The sequence below is a fragment of the Cetorhinus maximus genome, chromosome 27 (assembly GCF_964194155.1).
Source record: "Cetorhinus maximus chromosome 27, sCetMax3.hap1.1, whole genome shotgun sequence".
NCBI classification, from domain to species: Eukaryota; Metazoa; Chordata; class Chondrichthyes; order Lamniformes; family Cetorhinidae; genus Cetorhinus; species Cetorhinus maximus.
The window spans coordinates 8,296,122-8,317,698 of NC_135905.1; the positions used below are offsets into that span (position 1 = coordinate 8,296,122).

The following is a 21,577-nucleotide window of genomic DNA, read 5'->3' on the forward strand; positions in this document are numbered from 1 at the left end:
TCCATCCTGTCAAGTTCCCTTACAATTTTGTGTTTCAATAAGATCACCTCTCATTCTTCTAAGCACCAAAGGCTATAGAGGCCCAACCTACCCAGCCTTTCCTCATAAGATAAACCTCTTTATCCCAGGAATCAGTCACATGAATCTTCTCTGAACTGCTTCCAATGCAATTATATCCTATTTTGGAGACCAAAACTGTACTCAGTACTTCAGAAATGGTCTCACCAACATCCTGTACAATTGTAGCAAAACTTTCCTACTTTTATACTCAATTCCTCTTACAATAAATGCCAACATTTCATTTGCCTTCCTAATCACTTGCTACACCTGCATACCAACTTTGTGATTCATGTACTAGGACACTGAGGTGCCTCTGTACTGTACTGTTCTTTAGTCTCTCTCCATTCATTTGTCACTCAACAGGTAATTTTTCAAAGCAAAACAGGTCTTCAAAACTTGTTTCAAATGGTGGTGTTGGGAGGGTGTAGAAAGCTAAAAAAGGGTGCGTGACTAAGGACTGAATCATATTGCTTAAACTTCACAATCTTCCTGGACAATATAGCAGATTTTCCACCTTGAAACCTATGCCAATGAAATTCCACGTACTGCTAGTTATCAACATTCTTGAGTGGGGCAGGGTAAATGAATTGCTAGGTGTCTAATTTATTGTCAATTTTACAGATCCCTTGCAGGTATAGCACCAAAATCTTGTACAAAATACATTTGCCTGGTTAAAACATTTTCATTGTTTGTTCATTATGTTTAACCCAATACAAATCTAAACTCCCCCTCAACATGATCCACTTCTACTTAAGTTACCAATACAATAGGAGATTTGGTTTTCGGCCTGTACTTTGGTAGCCCTTTTTTCCCCCTGACCGTGGCACATTTTTTATATTCAGCCATTTCTTATGGAATGGAGATAGGTTTTATTGGAAAAAGGCAGTGACTTGCTCTTTCACCTTCCACAACACCCCTCCGTTCAACACTATAAACAATTTCAATTTATTTCACTTTGGAAGAATTTTAGAGAAGTTGAGTAATTTCAGACAGGTCTAGTAAGAGTCCACTGATCCTTCTACATGCAATGAACTCAAGAGTTGACGTTTTGGTTCTAAAAGTGTTAAGTTATGAGTACAGATTGCATTTCCTCGTGTATAGAAAATTAAGTATTTTCTAATTGTAGTATTGGTAATTAAAAGCAATGGCTTGTGGAACTGTACACTAGCATTAGTCACTGCACACTTCACATTCCAAAACCTAAGTAGTTAAATGGGTTACATTATGAAGACAGAGTCCATTGACTAGGTTTGCAATCCTGTGTGTTAAAGATGATTTGGTTAGAGTATTGAAGATCATTAAAGGATTTGATAAGTTTGAAAAAAGCAAAATTATTTCCTCCAGTGGGAAAGTTCAGAACAAGGGATATAACGTTGAAATAACGTTGAAATTAGAGCTAGACCATTTAGAGTGCTGTCAGAAAGTATTTCTTCTCAAATGATTGTGGAAATCTGGAGCTCCTCAAAAAAAAAAACCATTGAGGATTGAGGTCAATTGAAAATGTAATAACTGAGATGAATAGATTTCTATTAAAAAATGTTTTTTCTAACAGAACCAAGGTGGGTAGATGGAGTTAAGATACAGATCAAATGTGATCAACAATACTGCAATGTGGGGGCACACGATGGAAATTAAAATGAATTACCATGACAAAGCATGGAGCAAGTCAGCCAGTGAGACTCAATTCCCAGGGAAGAGTACCAACATTGGCAAAGTTGATCTTGGGTCTCTGATGGGTATAGTGCAGGAAACAAAAAAGGTAGAAAAAGGGAACTTAGTTTTTAAAAAGGATAAATGGCAAAATTTCAGCAGGGTTCCTTCCTACATTCAATATCAGCTGGTGGACTGGACCAGTAATCAGGCTGGAGAGATGTACCTTCTTTGTAAAAAAAAAACACTGGAGAGGTTTTGCTATGTGGTACCAATGTGCAGGAGCACATGGGGTTGTTCCTGAGACACACCACTCAAACTCTCGATCTTGGTTGCGCCATTAGGATGGCATTGTGGTAATATCACTGGACTAGTAATCCAGAAGTCCAGGCTAATGCTCAGGGGACATGGGTTCAAAGCCCGCTAAGGCAGCTGGTAGAATTTAATTCAATTAAAAAAATCTGGAGTTGAAAGCTAATTTCAGTAACGGAATCCACGAAACTATGGATTGTTGTAGAAACCCATCTGGTTTACTAAAATCCTTTAGGAAGGAAATCTGCCATCCTTACCCAATCTGGCCTATATGTGACTCCAGACCCACAGCTGTGGTTGACTCTTAACTGCCCTTTGAAACTGTTGAACAAGCCACTCAGTTCAAGGGCAATTAGGCATGGGCAACAAATGCTGTCCTTGCTAGTGATGCCCACACACCATGAAAGAATAAAAATAAAGGTCAGGTTTTATGGACTGTAACCATCTTTTGTCTGCAAACGCAGCGCCTGCATAACTAGTTACCACACCTAGTTAACATGGATTGTATATGTTCCATAAATGGAACATTCACTGTCCAGCTTTGAAGGAAACACCCTAATTTTGAATGAGCTGACAGAGTTTAAATATATACAAATTGTGCCATTAGCACTTGGCAGTCTTTATCTAAAAATTCAGGTGAGAATACTTGCATTCCCATCACTCAAACAAATTGCCTACACCCTTTATTTGTTCTCTGCTTGATATTCAGCTAAAAAAGCTCAAAAATGAAGGGAAATTATTAATAAACAATTAAATTACTTGTATAGCAATGTGCACAGCACCCAAAACAAAATAAGGAAGCTAGAAGCATTAATTCCTGGAGGAACCAGATGTGGTATGGCTAACTGAAACATGTTAAAGAAAATGATCATCAGTTAAATAGTGCATGATGCAACATATTCAGGGAGGTCCAAATTCATTATCAGTAGGTTATCTGTATATGCCACAGTCCTCTCGAATGTGGCACACACCACCACTGCAGCTGCCCAGGCATGGAATATCACCATTCGTTAAAGAGGAATAGAGGAACTGCGTGCGATTAATTTAGCAAATTCTCTCCCATGCAAATGGGCAAACATTTTCCTTCAGCATATCTAATTTGCTACTACACCCAGGTTTTGCTAAGCCAGCAATAATTTCCGAGTACAAGGTTAGCGTCAGAGTAGCTTTAGTCCTCTTTAATGCATAAACTTCCATCATCCTTAAGATATTAAATATAAAATCTGCTGTATCAAAAACAAGGAGATCTTTCAAGGCCCCATTTTCATTCGTTTGCTCTGTCAAAATCCTTGTGCTGATCGGATCCAGGATTATATTCTTTGGCATTAGGATTACGATATTTTTCTGTTTTCACTTTACTCTTCTAGGCCCTATTCTGCGATAAACCCAGATCAGCGTATTTGTCTGTTAGATTTGGAGAGCTGGAGGCTCAGAGATTGGGGGGTGGGGGGGGGGGCGGGAAGCAGGGGTTTGCGCATTGGGGTAAAGAAGAGGAATAGTCCAAGAAACTCACCGCTATTCTGGCTTGGAATTCTGCTGTTGGTACAACTGGTATGGTGCCACCATGCTTGCCAAACTTCCTCTCCAAACTTTCCTGGACAGACACTAAGGAGGAAATGGAACAGGATTACTGGCTAGGCAGAGTCAAAGTTCAAATAAGAAAATGTGCGGAACTGCTGCAAGATAGCAATTGCTCCCTCCATCCATAAGCTTCTGTGTTGGCTGAAAGATCAGTGTTGGACAGCAGACACAGAAAATTTGAGCACTTTGCGGCGGTGGGGAAGTGAAGACAGTTTTAAAACCTTTCAAATTAAAACATACAATTTACAATAGAAAGCATCTGATGGCCTTCCTAATTGCTGGTGGCTTTTGACAATTGTATTACAAGTTCAGTGTGTCTGAAGCCTTCCCAAAATAAATTTTATCATAAAATAAAATCAAACACTGCTGAAAGCTTAAATTTCATTACACTTTCAATCTAATTCTATTATTCTTCAGTTCTCAAATCCATTATCAATATCAACAGTTCCTACAAAAGTAACAGAAACCACAACATCTGGTATTCAGTAATTTGCTAGTGATAACATTCCAGCCACCATCATGCTTCAAGGGCTTATTGTCACCACCCCCAATTTCAGAATTTTACCTATATGGACAGGGCCTACAGCCAAGTATCTGGATAAAGAAGCATTTCATTAACTGAAGAATGGGGAGCCATGGAATGGGCGGAGGAACAATTATGTATTGCATTCAAGGCAATGATCTTGTTTCTACTCAAAATCTTTGACACTGGGACAAGTCAGCAGATTTCACAAGCCTTTGATAAATTCAACCCTTGCACTATCTTTCTTATGTTCTTGGTATAAAAACCAGCCAGCAAAAGATCTCACTGACTGGCTGCCCTCTACTCCCAACTTCCAGTAAGAATAGTTCAAACGTTATGCGGGCACATTTTAGCCATCTTGTTCTCCATCGCGCAGTTTCCTCCTTGGTGTCCTTGCACCATTCAGCACCAGCAATTCAAAGATCAGTTAATCTAACCCAAGGTCTGAACTGATTAACCATTCCTCATGGAAACTTCAGGGCAGCAGGAGCAGTTTGTTTCTGACATTTTTCTGGCAGGGATGTCGAGGGGAAAAGGAGGATAAGAATCACGTCCACTTCCACAGTGCTCAAGCTAATCATAAGAACTCGGGCGGCAGGTGATTTGTGTCACCCAAGCTTGGCTTCACCGAATCATTACTTCTAGATTTATTGCCATTGTCGCTCCTTTTCATTTCAACTACTAGTTTTTTTGTTATGAGCCTTTGCCGTTGACCATCGTTCATCAAGTTGAAAAAAAAAAATCAATAGCAATGACCTGTCGCAGACTCTCCGCTTTGGACCCTGTTTGCAGACAGAGCACCACTTAGAATGAACTTTTCAGGCATTGTTTCAAAGACTGCCATTGACCTTATCTTCTCTGGAGATCTTCTCTCCATGGTCTCCAATGCGCGTTTACTTCCTTCCCAAGATCCACAAACAGGACTACCCTGATAAACCCAGATTGTGCTTACCACATGGAACTGATTTCTTCCTATCGCAATTATTTTTCGTCTTTGTCCAGTCTCTTCCCACTTACATCCACAACTCTGATGCCTTCCATCACTAACAGTTTTGAGTTTTCTGACCCACCCATGGATATCTGATCCCTCTATATCTCCATCCCTTTAACAGGATTTCTTCCTTGGAGGAGACCCAGTCTCCATTCACCACACACCCCACCTGACTGAACCTGTTCTCACACTGAGCAACTTCTTCCATTCCACTCACTTCCTCCAAATAAAAAAAAGGTGTTGCTATGGGATCCTATAAGGATCCTAGCTATGCCTGCCTTTTTGTGGGATATGTGGGACATTGTTCCAGTTCTCCCAGGTCCCCTCCTTCGCTTCTTTATCCAGTACATTGATGCCTATTAATGCAATTTCCTACTCTTGCCCTGAACTGGAAAATTTAATCAACTTTGCTTTCAGTTTCCACCCTTCCCTTACCTTCAACATGGTCCATCTCTGACCCTTCCCTTCCTCTACATCTATTTCTGGGGCTAGGCTTTCAAACAATATCAGAGATAATCTGAGCTACCTTGACTACGCCTTATTTCACTCAGTTTTTTTAAGAACTCTTATTCCATTCTCTGTTTCTCCATTGCATCTGTTCCGATGATGCAACCTTCCACAACAGTGCTTCCAATAGGACTCCCTATGTTGTGATAGCGACTACAACATGGTACAATTTAAGCTTGTTATGGACAAAGAAATAGACAGGTTGCAAAAAAAACTTTTGGATCGGGGGAAAGCGGGTTTTAGTAAAATAAGACAGGATCTGGCCAAGGTAGACTGGGAACAGTTACATGTGGGGAAATCTACAGGGGAGCAGTGGGGGGCATTCAAAAAGGAAATGGGGAGGGTACAGGCTCAACATTTTCCCTCTAGGGTGATAGGAAGGAGTAACAAGCCCAGAGAACCATGGATGACCAGAGATATTCAGGACACGATGAGAAGGAAAAGAGAGGCTTTTAGCAGGTACAAGGGGAGCAAATCAGCAGAGGCATTAGTGGAATACAGGAAAGTGCAGGGTGGAGCTTACAGCAATTAGGAGAGCAAAGAGGGGATATGGGAAAGCTCTGGCTGGTAAAAGTAGGGAAAATCCCAAGATATTCTATATCAATGGGAAGAGGATAACCAGGGAAAGAGTAGGGCCCATTAGGGGCCAATCCATGCGTGGAGCCAGAGGACATCGCTAGAGTGCTGAATGAATACTTCACATCCATCTTCACCCAAGAGAATGAGGATGAAGGTATCAAACTCGGGGAGAGAGACTGCGAGGTTCTTGAGCAAATTGATATCGGGACTGACAAGGTATTGGAGGTGCTGGCAGGCTTAAAAGTGGACAAATCTCCAGGTCCGGATGATTTGTGTCTCAGACTGCTGAAGGAGGCAAGGGAGGAGATCGCAGGGGCTCTGACCCAAATTTTTAATTCCTCTCTGGCCACGGGGGAGGTGCCAGAGGACTGCAGAACAGCTGATGTGGTTCCGCTATTTAAGAAGGGTTGTAGAGATAAGCCAGGGAACTACAGACCAGTGAGTCTCACGTCAGTGGTAGGGAAACTATTGGAGAAAATTCTGAAAGAGGTAATCTATCTCCACTTGGAGAGGCAAGGTTTGATCAGGACAAAAACAAAAACAGAATTACCTGGAAAAACTCAGCAGGTCTGGCAGCATCGGTGGAGAAGAAAAGAGTTGACGTTTCGAGTCCAATGACCCTTCAACAGAACTGAGTGTAGTTAGGAGAGGGGTGAAATATAAGCTAGTTTAAGGTGGGGGGTGAGGTGGGGGGAGAGAATTTGAGGGTGGGGTGGTTGTAGGGACAAGCAAGCAGTGATAAGAGCAGAGAATCAAAAGATGTCACAGACAAAAGGATCAAAGAGGTGTTGAAGGTGGTGATATTATCTAAGAGAATGTGCTAATTAAGAATGGATGGCAGGACACTCAAGGTACAGCTCTAGTGGGGGTGGGGTGGAAAGATTGACAAGGTATTAGTTGTAGATTTTAAAATAATGGAAATAGGTGGGACAAGAAAAATCTATATAAATTATTGAAAAAAACAAAAGGGAGGGGGAAGAAACGGGGTGGGGATGGGGGGAGGGAGTTTAAGATCTAAAGTTGTTGAATTCAATATTCAGCCCGGAAGGCTGTAAAGTGCCTAGTCGGAAGATGAGGTGCTGTTCCTCCAGTTTGCGTTGGGCTTCACGGGAACAATGCAGCAAGCCAAGGACAGACATGTGGGCAAGAGAACAGGGTGGAGTGTTAAAATGGCAAGCGACAGGGAGGTTTGGGTCTTTCTTGCGGACAGACCGCAGGTGTTCTGCAAAGCAGTCGCCCAGTTTGCGTTTGGTCTCTCCAATGTAGCGGAGACCACATTGGGAGCAATGAATGCAGTGGACTAAGTTAGGGGAAATGCAAGTGAAATGCTGCTTCACTTGAAAGGAGTGTTTGGGCCCTAGGACGGTGAGGAGAGAGGAAGTGAAGGGGCAGGTGTTGCATCTTCTGCGTGGGCACGGGGAGGTGCCATAGGTGGGGGTTGAGGAGTAGGGGGTGATGGAGGAGTGGACCAGGGTGTCCCGGAGGGAACGATCCCTACGGAATGCCGCCGGGGGGGTGAAGGGAAGATGTGTTTGGTGGTGGCATCATGCTGGAGTTGGCGGAAATGGCGGAGGCTGATCCTTTGAATGCGGAGGCTGGTGGAGTGATAAGTGAGGACAAGGGGGACCCTATCATGTTTCTGGGAGGGAGGAGAAGGCGTGAGGGCTGGGCCGGACACGGTTGAGGGCCCTGTCAACGACCGTGGGTGGAAAACCTCGGTTAAAGAAGAAGGAGGACATGTCAGAGGAACTGTTTTTGAAGGTAGCGTCATCAGAACAGATGCGACGGAGGCGAAGGAACTGAGAATGGGATGATCAGGGATAGTCAGCATGGCTTTGTCATAGGGAGATCATGCCTAACAAATTTGATTGTATTTTTTTGAGGTGGTGACCAGGTGTATAGATGAGGGTAGTGCAGTTAATGTAGTTTATATGGATTTCAGCAAAGCCTTTGACAAGATCCCACATGGGAGACTTATAAAGAAGGCAAATGCACATGGGATACAGGGTAATTTGATAAGGTGGATTCAAAATTGGCTTAGTTGTAGGAGACGGGGGGTGATGACAGAAGGATGCTTTAGTGACTGGAAGCCAGTGTCCAGTGGCGTACCACAGGGATCTGTGCTTGGTCCCCTATCATTCATCATTTATATAAACGACATAGATGACTATGTGAGGGGTTGGATTAGTAAGTTTGCGGATGACACAAAGATTGGCCGGGTGGTTAACAGTGAGGTTGAGTGTCTTGGGCTACAGGAAGATATAGACGAGATGGTCAAATGGGCAGATGTGGCAGATGGAACTTAACACTGAAAAGTGTGAGGTGATACATTTTGGAAGGAGTAATTTGATGAGGAAGTATTCAATGAACAGCCTGACACTAGGGAGTTCTGAGGAACAAAGGGATGTTGGCGTGTGTGTCCATAGATCTCTGAAAGCAGAGGGGCATGTTAGTGGGGTGGTGAAAAAGGCATATGGGACACTTGCCTTTATCAATCGGGGCATTGATTACAAAAGTAGGGAGATCATGTTGGAGTTGTATAGAACCTTGATGAGGCCACAGCTGGAGTATTGTGTGCAGTTCTGGTCGCCACATTATAGGAAGGATGTGATTGCACTGGAGGGGGTGCAGAGGAGATTCACCAGGATGTTCCCTGGGATGAAACATTTAAGTTCTGGAGAGAGGTTGGGTAGACTTGGGTTGTCTTCGTTGGAGCAGAGAAAACTGAGGGGCGACCTGATCGAGGTGTACAACATTATGAGGGGCATGGACAGGGTGGGTGGGGAGCAGCTGTTCCCCTTATCCCCTTAGTTGAAGGGTCAGTCACAAGGGGACGAAGGGCCTCTTCTGCACTGTGAGATTCTGTGATTTCTCAGATGAAGATTCCTCGTCACTGTAGATGACAGGGATCTTGACCGCATCTGTTCCATTTCCCGCACTTCTGCTTTTTGCCCCTTCCCCTATCTCCTCAAACCACGATAGGGTTCCCCTGGTTCTCACCTTCAACCTCACCAGCTTCTACATTCAATGATTCATCCACCAATTCTGCCACCTCCAATATGATGCCACCAAATATATCTCCCCCTCCCAGCATTCGAAAGGGGTTGTTCCTTTTGAAACACCCTGCTCCACTCCTCAATCATTTGCAACAACCCCATCCCTTTCCATACATACATTCAGAAGGTACAAACTCCTCCTCTTTTACCTCCTCTCACCACCAACCAGGGATCCAAACACTCCTTCGAGGTGAAACAGCCAATTTACTCGTACTGCATTGTAATTTATTGCACTCACTGTTCATGATGCAGTTTCCTCTATATTGGGACACCAAATGCAGACTGAGTGACTGCTTTGTGGAACATCTTCCTTCAGTCTATGTGACTGAGCTTCCAGTCACCTGTTATTTTAATTCTCCAGCCTTCAATTCCACACACATTCCCTTTTGTTCTTCCCCCTCCACCCTGTTTTCCCTGCCTCTGCTTGCTCAAAACTTAACACATCACTAGCTTTTTCCAGTTATGAAAGGTCATTAACCTGAAACGTCAACTCTTTCTCTCTTCACAGATGCCGCCTGGCCTGTTGGGCTTTCCCAGCATTCTCTGTTTTTATTCTACAGTTTTCAATGCCTGGTGTTCATCTCAACAGCTCTAAGCCAAGTCAGGCCTGATAATTTCATTATTATTTATGCAGCAGACAGACACTTCATGATTCCTCTCCCACCCTGCCAAATTACCTGTTATGTGCTTAACTCTGTCATCACGAGATCTGGCAAGGGAATTACAGCAGCTCATCTTACAACATAAAGGGTGCAGTGTGTCACCATTTAAAAGTTTGTGCACTTAACGCAACATTACTTTTAATTAAGTTACAGGACATTTCTTGTTGTTAGGCTATAAATTGTGTGCATGTGCGCAGTCCTTGGGTGCCAAGCTCGGATAGCTCCCTTCTCCACTTAGTGCCATTCTTATAGAATTGTACACCACCAAATGCACCAGACCAACTCAAGGCCTACCCCTTAAATATGTATAACAGTCAAAAGCACTGTGCATACTAACTAATTAGTCGCCGTATTTCAGAGGATAGGAAGCACAATCCCTGACATTAACAGCAAAACCCTCAAGAACTGTAGCAAACAGATTAAATCTAAAGAAGAAATGAGGCCAGCCACATGATTCCTTAAAACAGTCATTAAGCCAGAGTAATAATGCAGAATTATTACCTTGAGGAATCTTGTGTGTCTGTGACTGCTCAACTGGAACCTTTGATAAGTTTCACCCACCATCTGCGCTGGGTTAAAGCCAAGGTCACAGGTGTCAGGGCCCAAAATTAATGACGCCCTCTAAAATATTATTTAACAGAAAGAATTGCCCCCTCTGTTTAGGAAGGTCTTAAAAATAGCTCCCAAAAGGTGAGAGATTCTGTCTCCCATAATTTTCTCTTGTCAGCCCCTAATCTATACTGGGGTAGAACTCCACATGAGTTTCAGCCCTCCAGCATCTTATCCAAATGACCATTTGGAGCCTGGACAGTGAATATTCCTCTGTGAAGATCAAAAATGTGCCTCACCCTGACCAAATGTCCGTTAACATTCCAGCAAGAATCAGCAGACAGCAATTAAGAGTGGAACTGCTGACAGATTTCCCCCATTTCCTAGCTCATGGACAGATGCCAAATGTAATGGCTCTACTGTTGCCTGAATAAAGGCTTTGGAACACACTATCATTTATCTCATTGCATTGTTGAATCATAAATCCAGATCAAAGAACCACAAAATCACTCTATGATGTTCCCCACAGAGTGTTGGCCTTCAATATTGTACTCAGATACCTCTTCATGAAAGCCTCCACGTCACTTACTTAGAAGATGGTAGTTGGAGTCTCGCTCATATTTGAAGGTCAGACGGCCATAGCTAACGTGGTTCAGATTTTTCAGCCACTCAAAGTAGGAAACGGTGACACCACCAGCATTCAAGTACAGGTCCTGCAAAGGAGGGGAAAGCAGTTACACAGATCAGGACTGCATTGTCCCATGTAGTCCACTGTAGCACCAACCTGCGTTCTTGCTAAATGAAGCATGATTTCATACACTCTTTTCTTCAGGATCCCTCCTTAGCTGCAGCAATGTAGGGACAGGGCAGGAGACTGGTTGCTGCATTCTCCCCCCCCCCCCCCCCCCCCCACCACCCCAAAAAGCAAGCTTCGCTTTCACGTTTAAGGCACAGTAGCAACAGTAGAGACCTCTGACACTCTCAAGAACAGCTGGTGTAGATGTACAGGGGTACATGAGAGGAATAGAGGCTGCAGTGGGTAAATCACCTAAATGGGCTTAGATAATTGATGATGGTCTCTGCAGTGAAGTAATGTGATTTGGAGCCTTAGTGGACATATGAACAAGGTACAGAAGTAGGCCATTCAGCCCCTCGAGCCTACTCCACCATTTAATAAGGTCATGGCTAATCTGATAGTAACCCAAAATCTGCATCCCACCTATGGCCAATAACCTATCACCCCCTTGCTTACCAAGAATCTATCTAGCTCTGCCTTGAAACTATTCAAAGTCTCTGCTTCCACCACCTTTTTAAGGAAGAGAGTCCCAAAGGCTCACGACCCTCAGTGAAAACATTTTGCCTCATCTGTGTTTTAAGTGGGCGACCCTTATTTTTGAACAGTGACACCTAGTTCCAGATTCTTCCACAAGAGGAAACATCCTCTCCACATCCACCCTGTTAGGACTCCTCAGGGTCTTAGATGCTTCAATCAAGTCCAGGTACACACTGAAACACATAAGAATCTCACCATACACTATGGAGAGGCAGGCACTAGCAATTATAGTTACCATGATGTACATTTAAAAAATGAACTTCCAAATATAAAAATACACATTCCCCAGAATTATTTTCTCTGTCTGGAGGGTCAGTGGCAAGTAATTATCAAAAAAAAACAGGTCCATTAAGAGTTTGAGGAAAGATGGACATAAGAGCACAGGACTAGAAGTCCCTTAAGCCTGTTCCACCATTCAATAAGATCAGAGTTGACTAGTATCTTAACGTCATGTACCAGTCTTGGTTCCATAAACCCTTAATACTTACCAAAATATATTCTCAGTATTAAAAAAAAGAGACATTTTTGTCTTGCATTCATCAGGACACTTAGCAAGAAAATACCAATGTCAGGGGAAACAACATCTTTACACTATCAGAAGAGTGCTGATTGGTTAGGAAGTGGACTCTGATTGGTGGAGGCATTCTGCATGGCAACACCTTTACCAAACTCTACATGCCAACCAATCCAGCATCTCTTCTCAAATATAAACGCGTTGTTTCCCCTGACATTGGTATTTTCTTGCCAATTGTCCTGATGAACGCAAGACAAAATGCTTTGACAAAAAGTCTTTTTTTCAGCGATACTCGAGTTCTGTACAACCAAATGACTATTAATCTCAGTCTTAGAAACTTCAATTGAGCTAATCTCAACAGCTTTTTTTTTTAAGGAACATAGGGCTTAGGAGGAGTAGGCCATTTGGGCCTTCGAGCCTGCTCTGCCATTGGCTGATCGGATTATAGCCTCCACTTTGCTTTCTACCCCCACCACCTCCATAACCCTAGACTTCCTTGCTGATCAAAAATCTATCTAAATCAGCCTTTAATAAATGCAATGACCCAGCTTCCACTACCTTCTGAGGAAGAGAATTCCACATTTTGTTTTGGGAGGCTGGTGGGGGCTGTTCAACAATTGCACTACCTTGTGTGTGAAGTACTTTTCAATGTCACCCTGAATTAACTAATTCAAATTTTACGGCTATGGTCCCTTTGCAGAGGTAATAGTTTTGCGCTACATACTCTATTCAATTCCTTTAGTCACCTTAAACACAAATAGATAACCCCTTCTATTTTTAAGGTCTGCAATCTGTCCTCACAATTTAACTGTTTTCACTCTGGTATCATTCTGGTCATTGAGAGATCAGAAGAAATTTTCTTAACACAGAGGAATGGTGGAGCTCAAATTGTTTCGCCAAAGGAAGTAGTCAGAAAGATTAGTGGATTTAGTAACGGAAGCATAGATAAAAAGTAGAAGCAAGGAAATGGAACCTAGCAAGAACTGAGACATGGGTATAAAGGCCTCTTTCTGTGCTTTAAGCCTGCATGATTTTATATGCTAACACCCTGCAACAGGCTGAGCTTTACATGAGCAAAAATATTTATGGATAACAGGCAGATTTTCCTATCTTAAGGACAGCGTAGAAATGTAACTATTCACTCCATTGACTTAGCAAGCATTCAAGTAAAGCTGCTTCTTACTTTACATACAGGGCTGTATTTATTCACATTTTAAGCATAAGAATGACAAATTCAGATTAAGGTCACAGAACTTGATTGCAGATTACACAAGAATGGTAAAAGCAATTGGTGATCAGTTCTTTCTGGTAGAATTGCTTCAGTAATAACTTCAAAAGGCATACTCCAGTGAGAACAATGATACCGTGTGACACATATCTACCAAGAGCAATTTATGTACCAAGTGCACAGCTGAGATAAGGTGAAAGCAATAGGATAGCAAGCTCCAGGTTAGGTATGACTGCATTTTTTATTGAATGACTCTGACAAGCTTTTAAAAATAAAGACATAGCAGGTAGTTGAGACAAGGGCTTGTGGAACTGTACACTACACTGCACACTTTATAGCTGTATTTCAAAACCCAAGAGACTAAATGGGTTAAAATTGAGGATAGGCCACATGGGCTAGATTTCCTATCCCTTGCATATAGAAGAATACAGGCTGATCTAATTTGAGTATTTAAAGTGATTGAAGGATTTGATAGGGTAGAAAGAGAGAAAATATTTCTCCTGCTGGGGCAGCCCAGAACTAAAAGAGGCATAAATTTAAAATTAGAGCAAGGCCATTCAGGCATGATGTCAGGAAGCACTTCCTCACACAAAAGGCAGTGGAAAACTCCCTCAAAAAGCTGTCGAGGCTGCAGAATCAACTGAAACATTCAAAACAGATCGACAGCATTAAGGATTATAGAACCAAGGCAGATAAAAGGTGTTCAGATGCAGATCAGCCATGATCCAATAGAATGGCAGAACAGTCTCAAAGGGTCGAATAGCCTACACCTTTAACAACACTCCTCCTTCAGGTACCATGTTCTGAGAGGGTGTTGTGACCATGGACTTCCATTGGATTGGTCCATGATTATGCTTGGCAAAGTATTGCAGTGGTTTGCTTTTACCTTCTGCAGTATGGCTGACCAGGAAACTATCCTGCTCTTTATCACCTGCCATCAGGCATACTGGAAGGATTTATAGATTGATAATTAACCTAAACTAAAAGCAAAATACTGCATATGCTCTAATCTGAAATAAAAACAGAAAATGCTGGAAAACTCGGGTCTGGCAGCATCTGTGGAGAGAGAAACAGAGTCAACCCTTCGAGTCTGTATGACTCTTGTTCAGAGTTGATAATTAACTTGTTTAGCCACATTATGAATGCACCTTCCGTGGCTATCATGACCTGAAATGGGATTTAAACACAGAGCTTCTAGCCCAGAAGTAGGGACGCCATAAGAACTCACCGTAACCACACTAGGTATTTAAGAGGTTTATGAGCCATGATCCATTTCATGCATGTAGTTTATCTTTTAAACAAAAGTGATCAATCCTCAAATAAGCAGGAGGCCTCTCAGGAAAGATCTCAAGTCAGGGCTGAAACACAATGTGGATGAAAGTGATCTTAATCAGGAAGTGCTACGATTGACATAGCTCATTGCATCTGGAGGGCCAGTTATAAAGAGCTCATTGCATCTGGAGGGTCAGTTATAAAGAGATTAATAGAAAGCAGCAGCCATTAGGAGAGAAGGGCAATACCCATTTAGATGTGAAACAGCAAGTTAAACAATAACTCACTGGAATAACCATGATGTTCCTCTCCATGAAGATCTTGTCGGCTTCTGGAGTTGTTGGCCCATTGGCACCTTCAGCAATGATCTGTGAAAAGTGAGAAGGTTGGCATCAATGTCAGTGTATAGTGCACAAGTATATTTTCTTGTCTTTAAATCCCATCATGGCTTTGCCCCCCACCCACCATCTCTAAATTCCTCTATAACTACGACCCTGAGAGATCTCTGTGCTCATCTAATACTAGCCTCTTGCATATCTCCCAATTTCTCCACCACAGTATTAGTGGCCACGCATCCTGAGGATGTAATAATGTGTTAAAACAAATACAAAATCTTCCTTTATTCCAGTGACCTCTACATGTGCGAATGCAAGGAAAGCACTGAATCAAGATCTGCCTACTCAGCTGTGATGGTCCCAAGAGCTAACTCTGTCTGCTAGCACTCATTATCCTGATTCAAACACAAAGTACCACCACCCATGTTAAGCATTTTTAGCAATCAAGACCTTCCTAATAGGAGACACAAGGAAAGGAAAGCTCAAGAGAAAATATATATGTTTTAAATTAGGTGCTGCCGGAGAAGACACTTGTACGCTCCAGCTTTTTTTTGGGGGCAGGGGGGCAACGGCACATGACATAAAAACAATACCTGAAAGGAAGTGGACGTAGCCTCAGCATAACATTGCAGCCAAAAGACCCTAGCAGTGCAGTGTTCCCTCAGTACTTCACTGGGACCAAGTCTGCAGAATGGGGCTTGAACCCCAGACCGAACTCAAAAGGGAGTGTGTCACCTATGAGCCAAGGCTGATGCCCGGAAAGATATTCCATTTCTGGACACCTCGTGTACTCAGGAAGTGTGAATACACAAACACTTTATAAACCAATAGATTAAATTTGAAATTCAAGCCACCTACATGCTCATTAATGGATCTGCACACACAATTCAGGAATAGCAATGAGCGACCAGATAATTTTTTTTGTGTGTGGTGTTAGTCAAGGGAGGAATGTTAGCTAGTGCAACATGAGAACTTGCAGTTCTTCAAATAATACAGTGGGATCCTTTACATACAGAGACAAGAGATGGGGGTCTCAGTTTAAGGTTTCATCGAGAGGGGGGGGACACAAAACCACCCCCCACCCAACCTCCCTAATGGCCTGAAGCATCAAGATCATAATTGGAAACTTGAACCCAAACTTCTGATTTGGAAGTGAGTGGCAGCAACAACCAAATGGATACATTATGTCCAGACTGTACATACTATAGAAATCTTCTGATGAAAAGTCATACGGACTCGAAACGTTAACTGTGCTCCTTTCTGCAGATGCTGTCAGACCTGCTGAGTTTTTCCAGTTATTTTTGTTTTTGGTTCTGCTGCTCTACTGGCCTGCCTTTGTCCCTCAACTACCACCAAAAAGATTATCGGGACCTTTATTTGTGAACTTGCAGCGTTATCACTTGGCTAGTGTTTACATTTATGAATGATTACAAAGCAACACATCATAAGGATGTGATTGCACTAGAGAGAGTGCAGAGGAGATTTACCAGGATGCTGCCTGGGCTGGAGAGTTTTAGTTACGAGGAGAAATTGGATAGACTGGGGTTATTTTCCCTGGAGCAGAGGAGATTGAGCGGGGGGCATGATTGAGGTGAACAAAATTATGAGGGGCATAGGTAGGGTAGACAGGAAGGAGCTTTTCCCCTTGGCAGAGGGATCAATAACCAGGGGGCATAGATTTAAGGTAAAGGGCAGGAGGTTTAGAGGGGATGTGAGGGCCTTTACTGCGCTGTAGACCTCTATGACTCATTTCTGAAGTGCAAAGCCCAGGCAATTGAACCCTAGTTTTACACAATTCTTTGACACGTGGGGTTTTGATAGTTTTTCCCTATTGATCCTGTTTCGTATAGCAGAAGGGTCGGAAACCAGAGGGCACAGATTAACTGATTGGCAAAAGAACTAGGAGAAGTCTTCTTTAGACAGCAAGTCATGATCTGGAATACACTGCCCGAGAGAGTGGTCAATGCAGGCTCAACATTAACTTAAAAAACATATATATTTTGAAAAAGGGAAGAGATTACAGAGCTATGGGGATAGAGCAGGGGAGTGGGTCTAATTGAGCCAATAAGCCAGCATAGGCATGATAAGACATAATGGCTGCCTTATTCAGAGTTTCTCCTTTCTGAATTTTGTGGGTATGGTAGGTTGGAACAGCTGTTTTTAGCTTAGTTCATTTGTAATAAGGCATATGCAAATTAAAGACACCACAAATTTAAACTTTACATGTGGCCCATGAGAAGCCAGTGTGAACTTACACAATTCAAGGACAAAATGCTTGGATATCTGTGGTGCAGCATCATCCCTCTGTGCTTCCTGACCAACATTGGCTCCCAGCCCAGCATCATTTTAATGTTAAAATTCTCATCCTTATGTTCTAATCCGCCCATGTTTTTGCCCCGCCCTATCTCTGTAGCCTCTTCCAACCGTACAACCCACATATATGTGCTCTTCTAGTCCTAGCCTCTTGAGCAGTCCAGATTTTAAAATTGCCTTCTATTGGCAGCCATGCCTTCAGCTACCCAGGCCCCAAGCTTTGGAATTCCCTCCCTAAACCTCACCACCTCCTCTACCTTCCTTTTCATTCAAGATGCTCCTTAAAACGTACCTCTGAGCAAGCTTTTGGTCATCTGTTTTCTTATATGACTTGGTGTCAAATTTTGTTCGGCAACGTTCCTGTGAAATGCCTTTGACATTTTATTATTTTAATGGCGCTACATAATAAATAAGTGCACTTTGTTGTTGTGGCTGTTAAGGTTTGCTAACACCACATGATGGCAGAAAAAGTACTGCACAGCTTGCATTCAGTTCCATCGCTGCTTTATATAAGTGGGTGCTGATTTTGTTCAAATGCAGAAGAGGGGAAAAAGAGGTCAAGACCCACTGTCGCTATGCCAGATTTCTACCCTTTGTGCTTTGTGTACATTTCTTGGTGTCCCACAGTATGGTCGGAAAGCTCCCACCTGAGACAGGAAGCATCAAATAAACATTTACGTTGTAGGTGGGAGTTATGCCAGTCCGTCTGCCAGCTCATTTCCACTCAGCAAGTTAACTCTCAATTGAAACCAGCCTTAGAGAATGCATTCAGCCTCTTTAGTCTGGAGAGTCTGAGAAGGAGCTGCCAGTAACTTGTAACCACAAAACAATTATTTTTAAACATTATAATTCTAGACCTGCAAGGAACAGCAGCAGGGTTGGAGGCCCTCTGGAGGCTATTTTGACAACGTCGCAGAAGGCCCCACAACCAGTAGGTATTAGCTTTGTTTCTTTGGCTTACATATTCCCTCTCCAAATCAGGGGCTCCTGTTCGTTCAATGATGTTTCTGCTCCTGGTTGAAAGTTAGGGATGAGCTCAGAAATTATGCTCTAGAGTCCATGAGAGGAAACAGCCTCTCAGCATCTAATCTGTCACACCCCCTCAGACTCTTATTTATTTCAATAAGATGATGTCTCATCCTTCTAAACGTCAATGAGAATAGGCACAACCTACTCAACTTTCCTCAAATGACAACCTCCTCATCCCAAGAATCAAGATAGTGAAAGCAAAAAGATAAAAGCAAAATACTGTGGCTGCTGGAAATATGAAATAAAAACAGAAAACACTTCAGCAGGTCTGACAGCATCTGTGAGGAGAGAAACAGAGTTAACATTTCAAGTCTGCATAACTCTTCTTCAGAGCTAAAAACAGTGCTCCTGACATGCCATCCTTCTTCCTTAACCAAGGTTCCCCCCACCACTGTGATTGACATGGCCCGCAACTGTATCTAACCCATCTCTAGCGCCTCTGCCTTCACCCCTTCCCCTCCCTCCCAGAACCACGTTAGGGTCCCCCTTGTCCTCACTTTTCATCCCACCAGCTTCCACATTCAAAGATCATCCTCCACCATTTCCACCAACTCCAGCATGATGCCACCACCAAACACATCTTCCCCCCACCGCCACCCATCAGCATTCTGTAGGAACCGTTCCCTCCATGTCACCCAGGTCCACTCCTCCATCACCCCCAACACCCCATCCCTTCCCCTTCCCACAGCACCTTCGCATGCAATCACAAAAGGTGCAATACTTGCCCCTTTACCTCCTCACCGTCCAAGGGCCCAAACACTCCTTTCAGGTGAAGCACTTGCACCTCCTTCAATTTGGTCTACTGCATTCACTGCAGCCAGTGTGGTCTCCTCGACAATGGGGAGACCAAACACAGGCTGGGTGACCGCTTTGTGGAACACCTTTGGTCTGTCCGCAAACATGACCCAGACCCTCCTGTCGCTTGCCATTTCAACACACCACCCTGCTCTCATGCCCACATGTCCGTCCTTGGCCTGCTGCAATGTTCCAGTGAAGCTCAACGCAAACCGGAGGAACAGCACCTCATCTTCCAACTAGGCACTTTACAGCCTTCCGGTCTTAACATTGAGTTCAACAACTTCAGACCATGAACTCTCTCCTCTATCTTTGCCCCTTTCTTAATCCCTTTTTAAAAAAATTATTTTTATTTATTTTATTCACTTATTTCCATTTTTATTCATTCATTATTTTATCCGTTTTTAAATCTTGTTTTCCCCCCCAACCACCACCCACTCTTCCCCGCAAAAGGGCCATCTGTCACTTGTTCTATGCTGTTCTTTCACAAGAGTGCTGACTCTTGTTCTGCTATTAACACATTCTGCTTTCTTACCTTTGTGCCACTATCAGCATCTTTTTTAGTCATTACCATTAAACACTCCCTTTGTCTTGTATCATGACATCTTTGTCAGTCTCTCCTCAGCCCCCACCTATCGCTGACCTTGTATTCTGCTTTACCTGCTCCATCCCCCTTAAACAGTATAAATTCCATCACACAACTACTTCTCTTTAGCTCTGAAGAAGAATTGTGTGGACTCGAAATGTTAACTCTGTTTCTCTCTCCACAAAAGCTTTCAGACACTGAGTTTTTCCAGCATTTTTTGTTTTAATATTGAGATAGTGAACCTTCTCTGAACTGCCTCCAATGCAAGTATCTTCCTCCTTAAATAAGGAAACCAAAACTGTACAGGATACTCTTGCTGTAGTCTCACCTATGCCCTGTACAGCTGTAGCAAGATTTCCCTACTTTTATGCTCCATCCCTCTTGCAATAGGGGACAGCATTCCATTTGGGTTCCTAGTTGCATGCTGTATCTACGTAGCCAAATTGTGTTCCATGTATGAGGACACCCAGATCCCTCAGTACTGCAGCATTCTGTAGTCTCTCTCCATTTAAATAATATTTTGCTTTTCTATTCTTCCTACCAAAGGGGGATAACCTCATTTTCCAACATTATACCCCATCTGCCTATATCTCTTTGCACTGATCTTCTCAACTTGCGTTCCCAACTATATCTTCAACAAATTCATCTACAATACATTCAGTTCATTCGTCCAGGTCATTAATAAAGGTGGCAAACAGTTGAAGCCCAGCACTGATCCCTGTCGCACTCCACTAGTTAGTTTGCCAACCTGAAAATGACCCACTTATCCTGACTCTTTGTTAGTAAGCCAATCCTCTCTATCCATGCTAATGTATCAGCCCAAAACCATGAACTCTTATCTCGTGTAGTGACCTTTTGTGCGACATCTTATCAAAGGCCTTTTGGAAATCCAAATTCATCACATCTACTGGTTCCCCTTTATCCATCCTGCTCATTACATAGTCAAAGAACTCTAATAAATCAAACACTATTTCCGTTCCATAAGACCATGTTGACTCTGCTTGATTGTATTATGATGTTCTCAATATCCTGCTTCTACTTCTTTGACATTAGGCTAACTGGCCATAGTTTCCTGCTTTCTGTCTCCCTTTATCCCTGAATAGGGGCATTATATTTGTGGTTTTCCAATCAACTGGGACCTTTACAGAACTAGAAATTTTGGAAGATTACAACTCTATCCCTGTAGCCACTTTTTTAAAGACCATCAGGTACAGGAGGCTTCAAGCTTGCTTAGCGTTTTTTCTCTAGTGATAATGATTGTCTTTTCAAGTTCCTCCCTCTTTATCGCTCCCCGATTTTCTATTATTGGGATCTTTTTCGTGTCTTTTACCATGAACACAAATACAAAATATTTGTTCCAAGTCTCTGCATTTCCTCAGCCCTAGCCCTTGTGGGTTAATCAGCTTTATAATTAGCTTTTATATACATGGTTATTCCTGTTTCGCATTCTTACAGACTGCAGCAGCTAACTGGTCTGACATAATCTTTGAACATCCAGACCTTTAGTTCAGTCCAAGTCAATTAAATAGCCCCAAATGCAGTGGTCATGGATTCTTGGATTTGGAAATACTGTTAGCTTAAAATCTGCCAGTCATGTGAACAAACCTTTCATTATATTCTTGTTTGAATTGTGTTGCTTAGGTCCTCCCTTAATGCGTAGAGACATCTGAACAAACATTTCTGACATTTGTTTCAAGTTAGG

At 42.7% G+C, this 21,577-nt stretch overlaps 1 protein-coding gene across 1 annotated transcript in view; it reads right to left on the minus strand.

Moving 5' to 3' along the window:
• LOC144668528 (glutamate dehydrogenase, mitochondrial) overlaps positions 1-21,577 on the minus strand; it is a 96,169-nt gene that overhangs the window by 13,294 nt on the left and 61,298 nt on the right. The window contains exons 9-11 of the mRNA XM_078530650.1: positions 15,105-15,185; positions 11,060-11,183; positions 3,536-3,627 (exon numbers count right to left, since the gene is read on the minus strand). Coding sequence (XP_078386776.1) covers positions 3,536-3,627; positions 11,060-11,183; positions 15,105-15,185 — 297 coding nt within the window. The remainder of the gene's footprint in view (positions 1-3,535; positions 3,628-11,059; positions 11,184-15,104; positions 15,186-21,577) is intronic.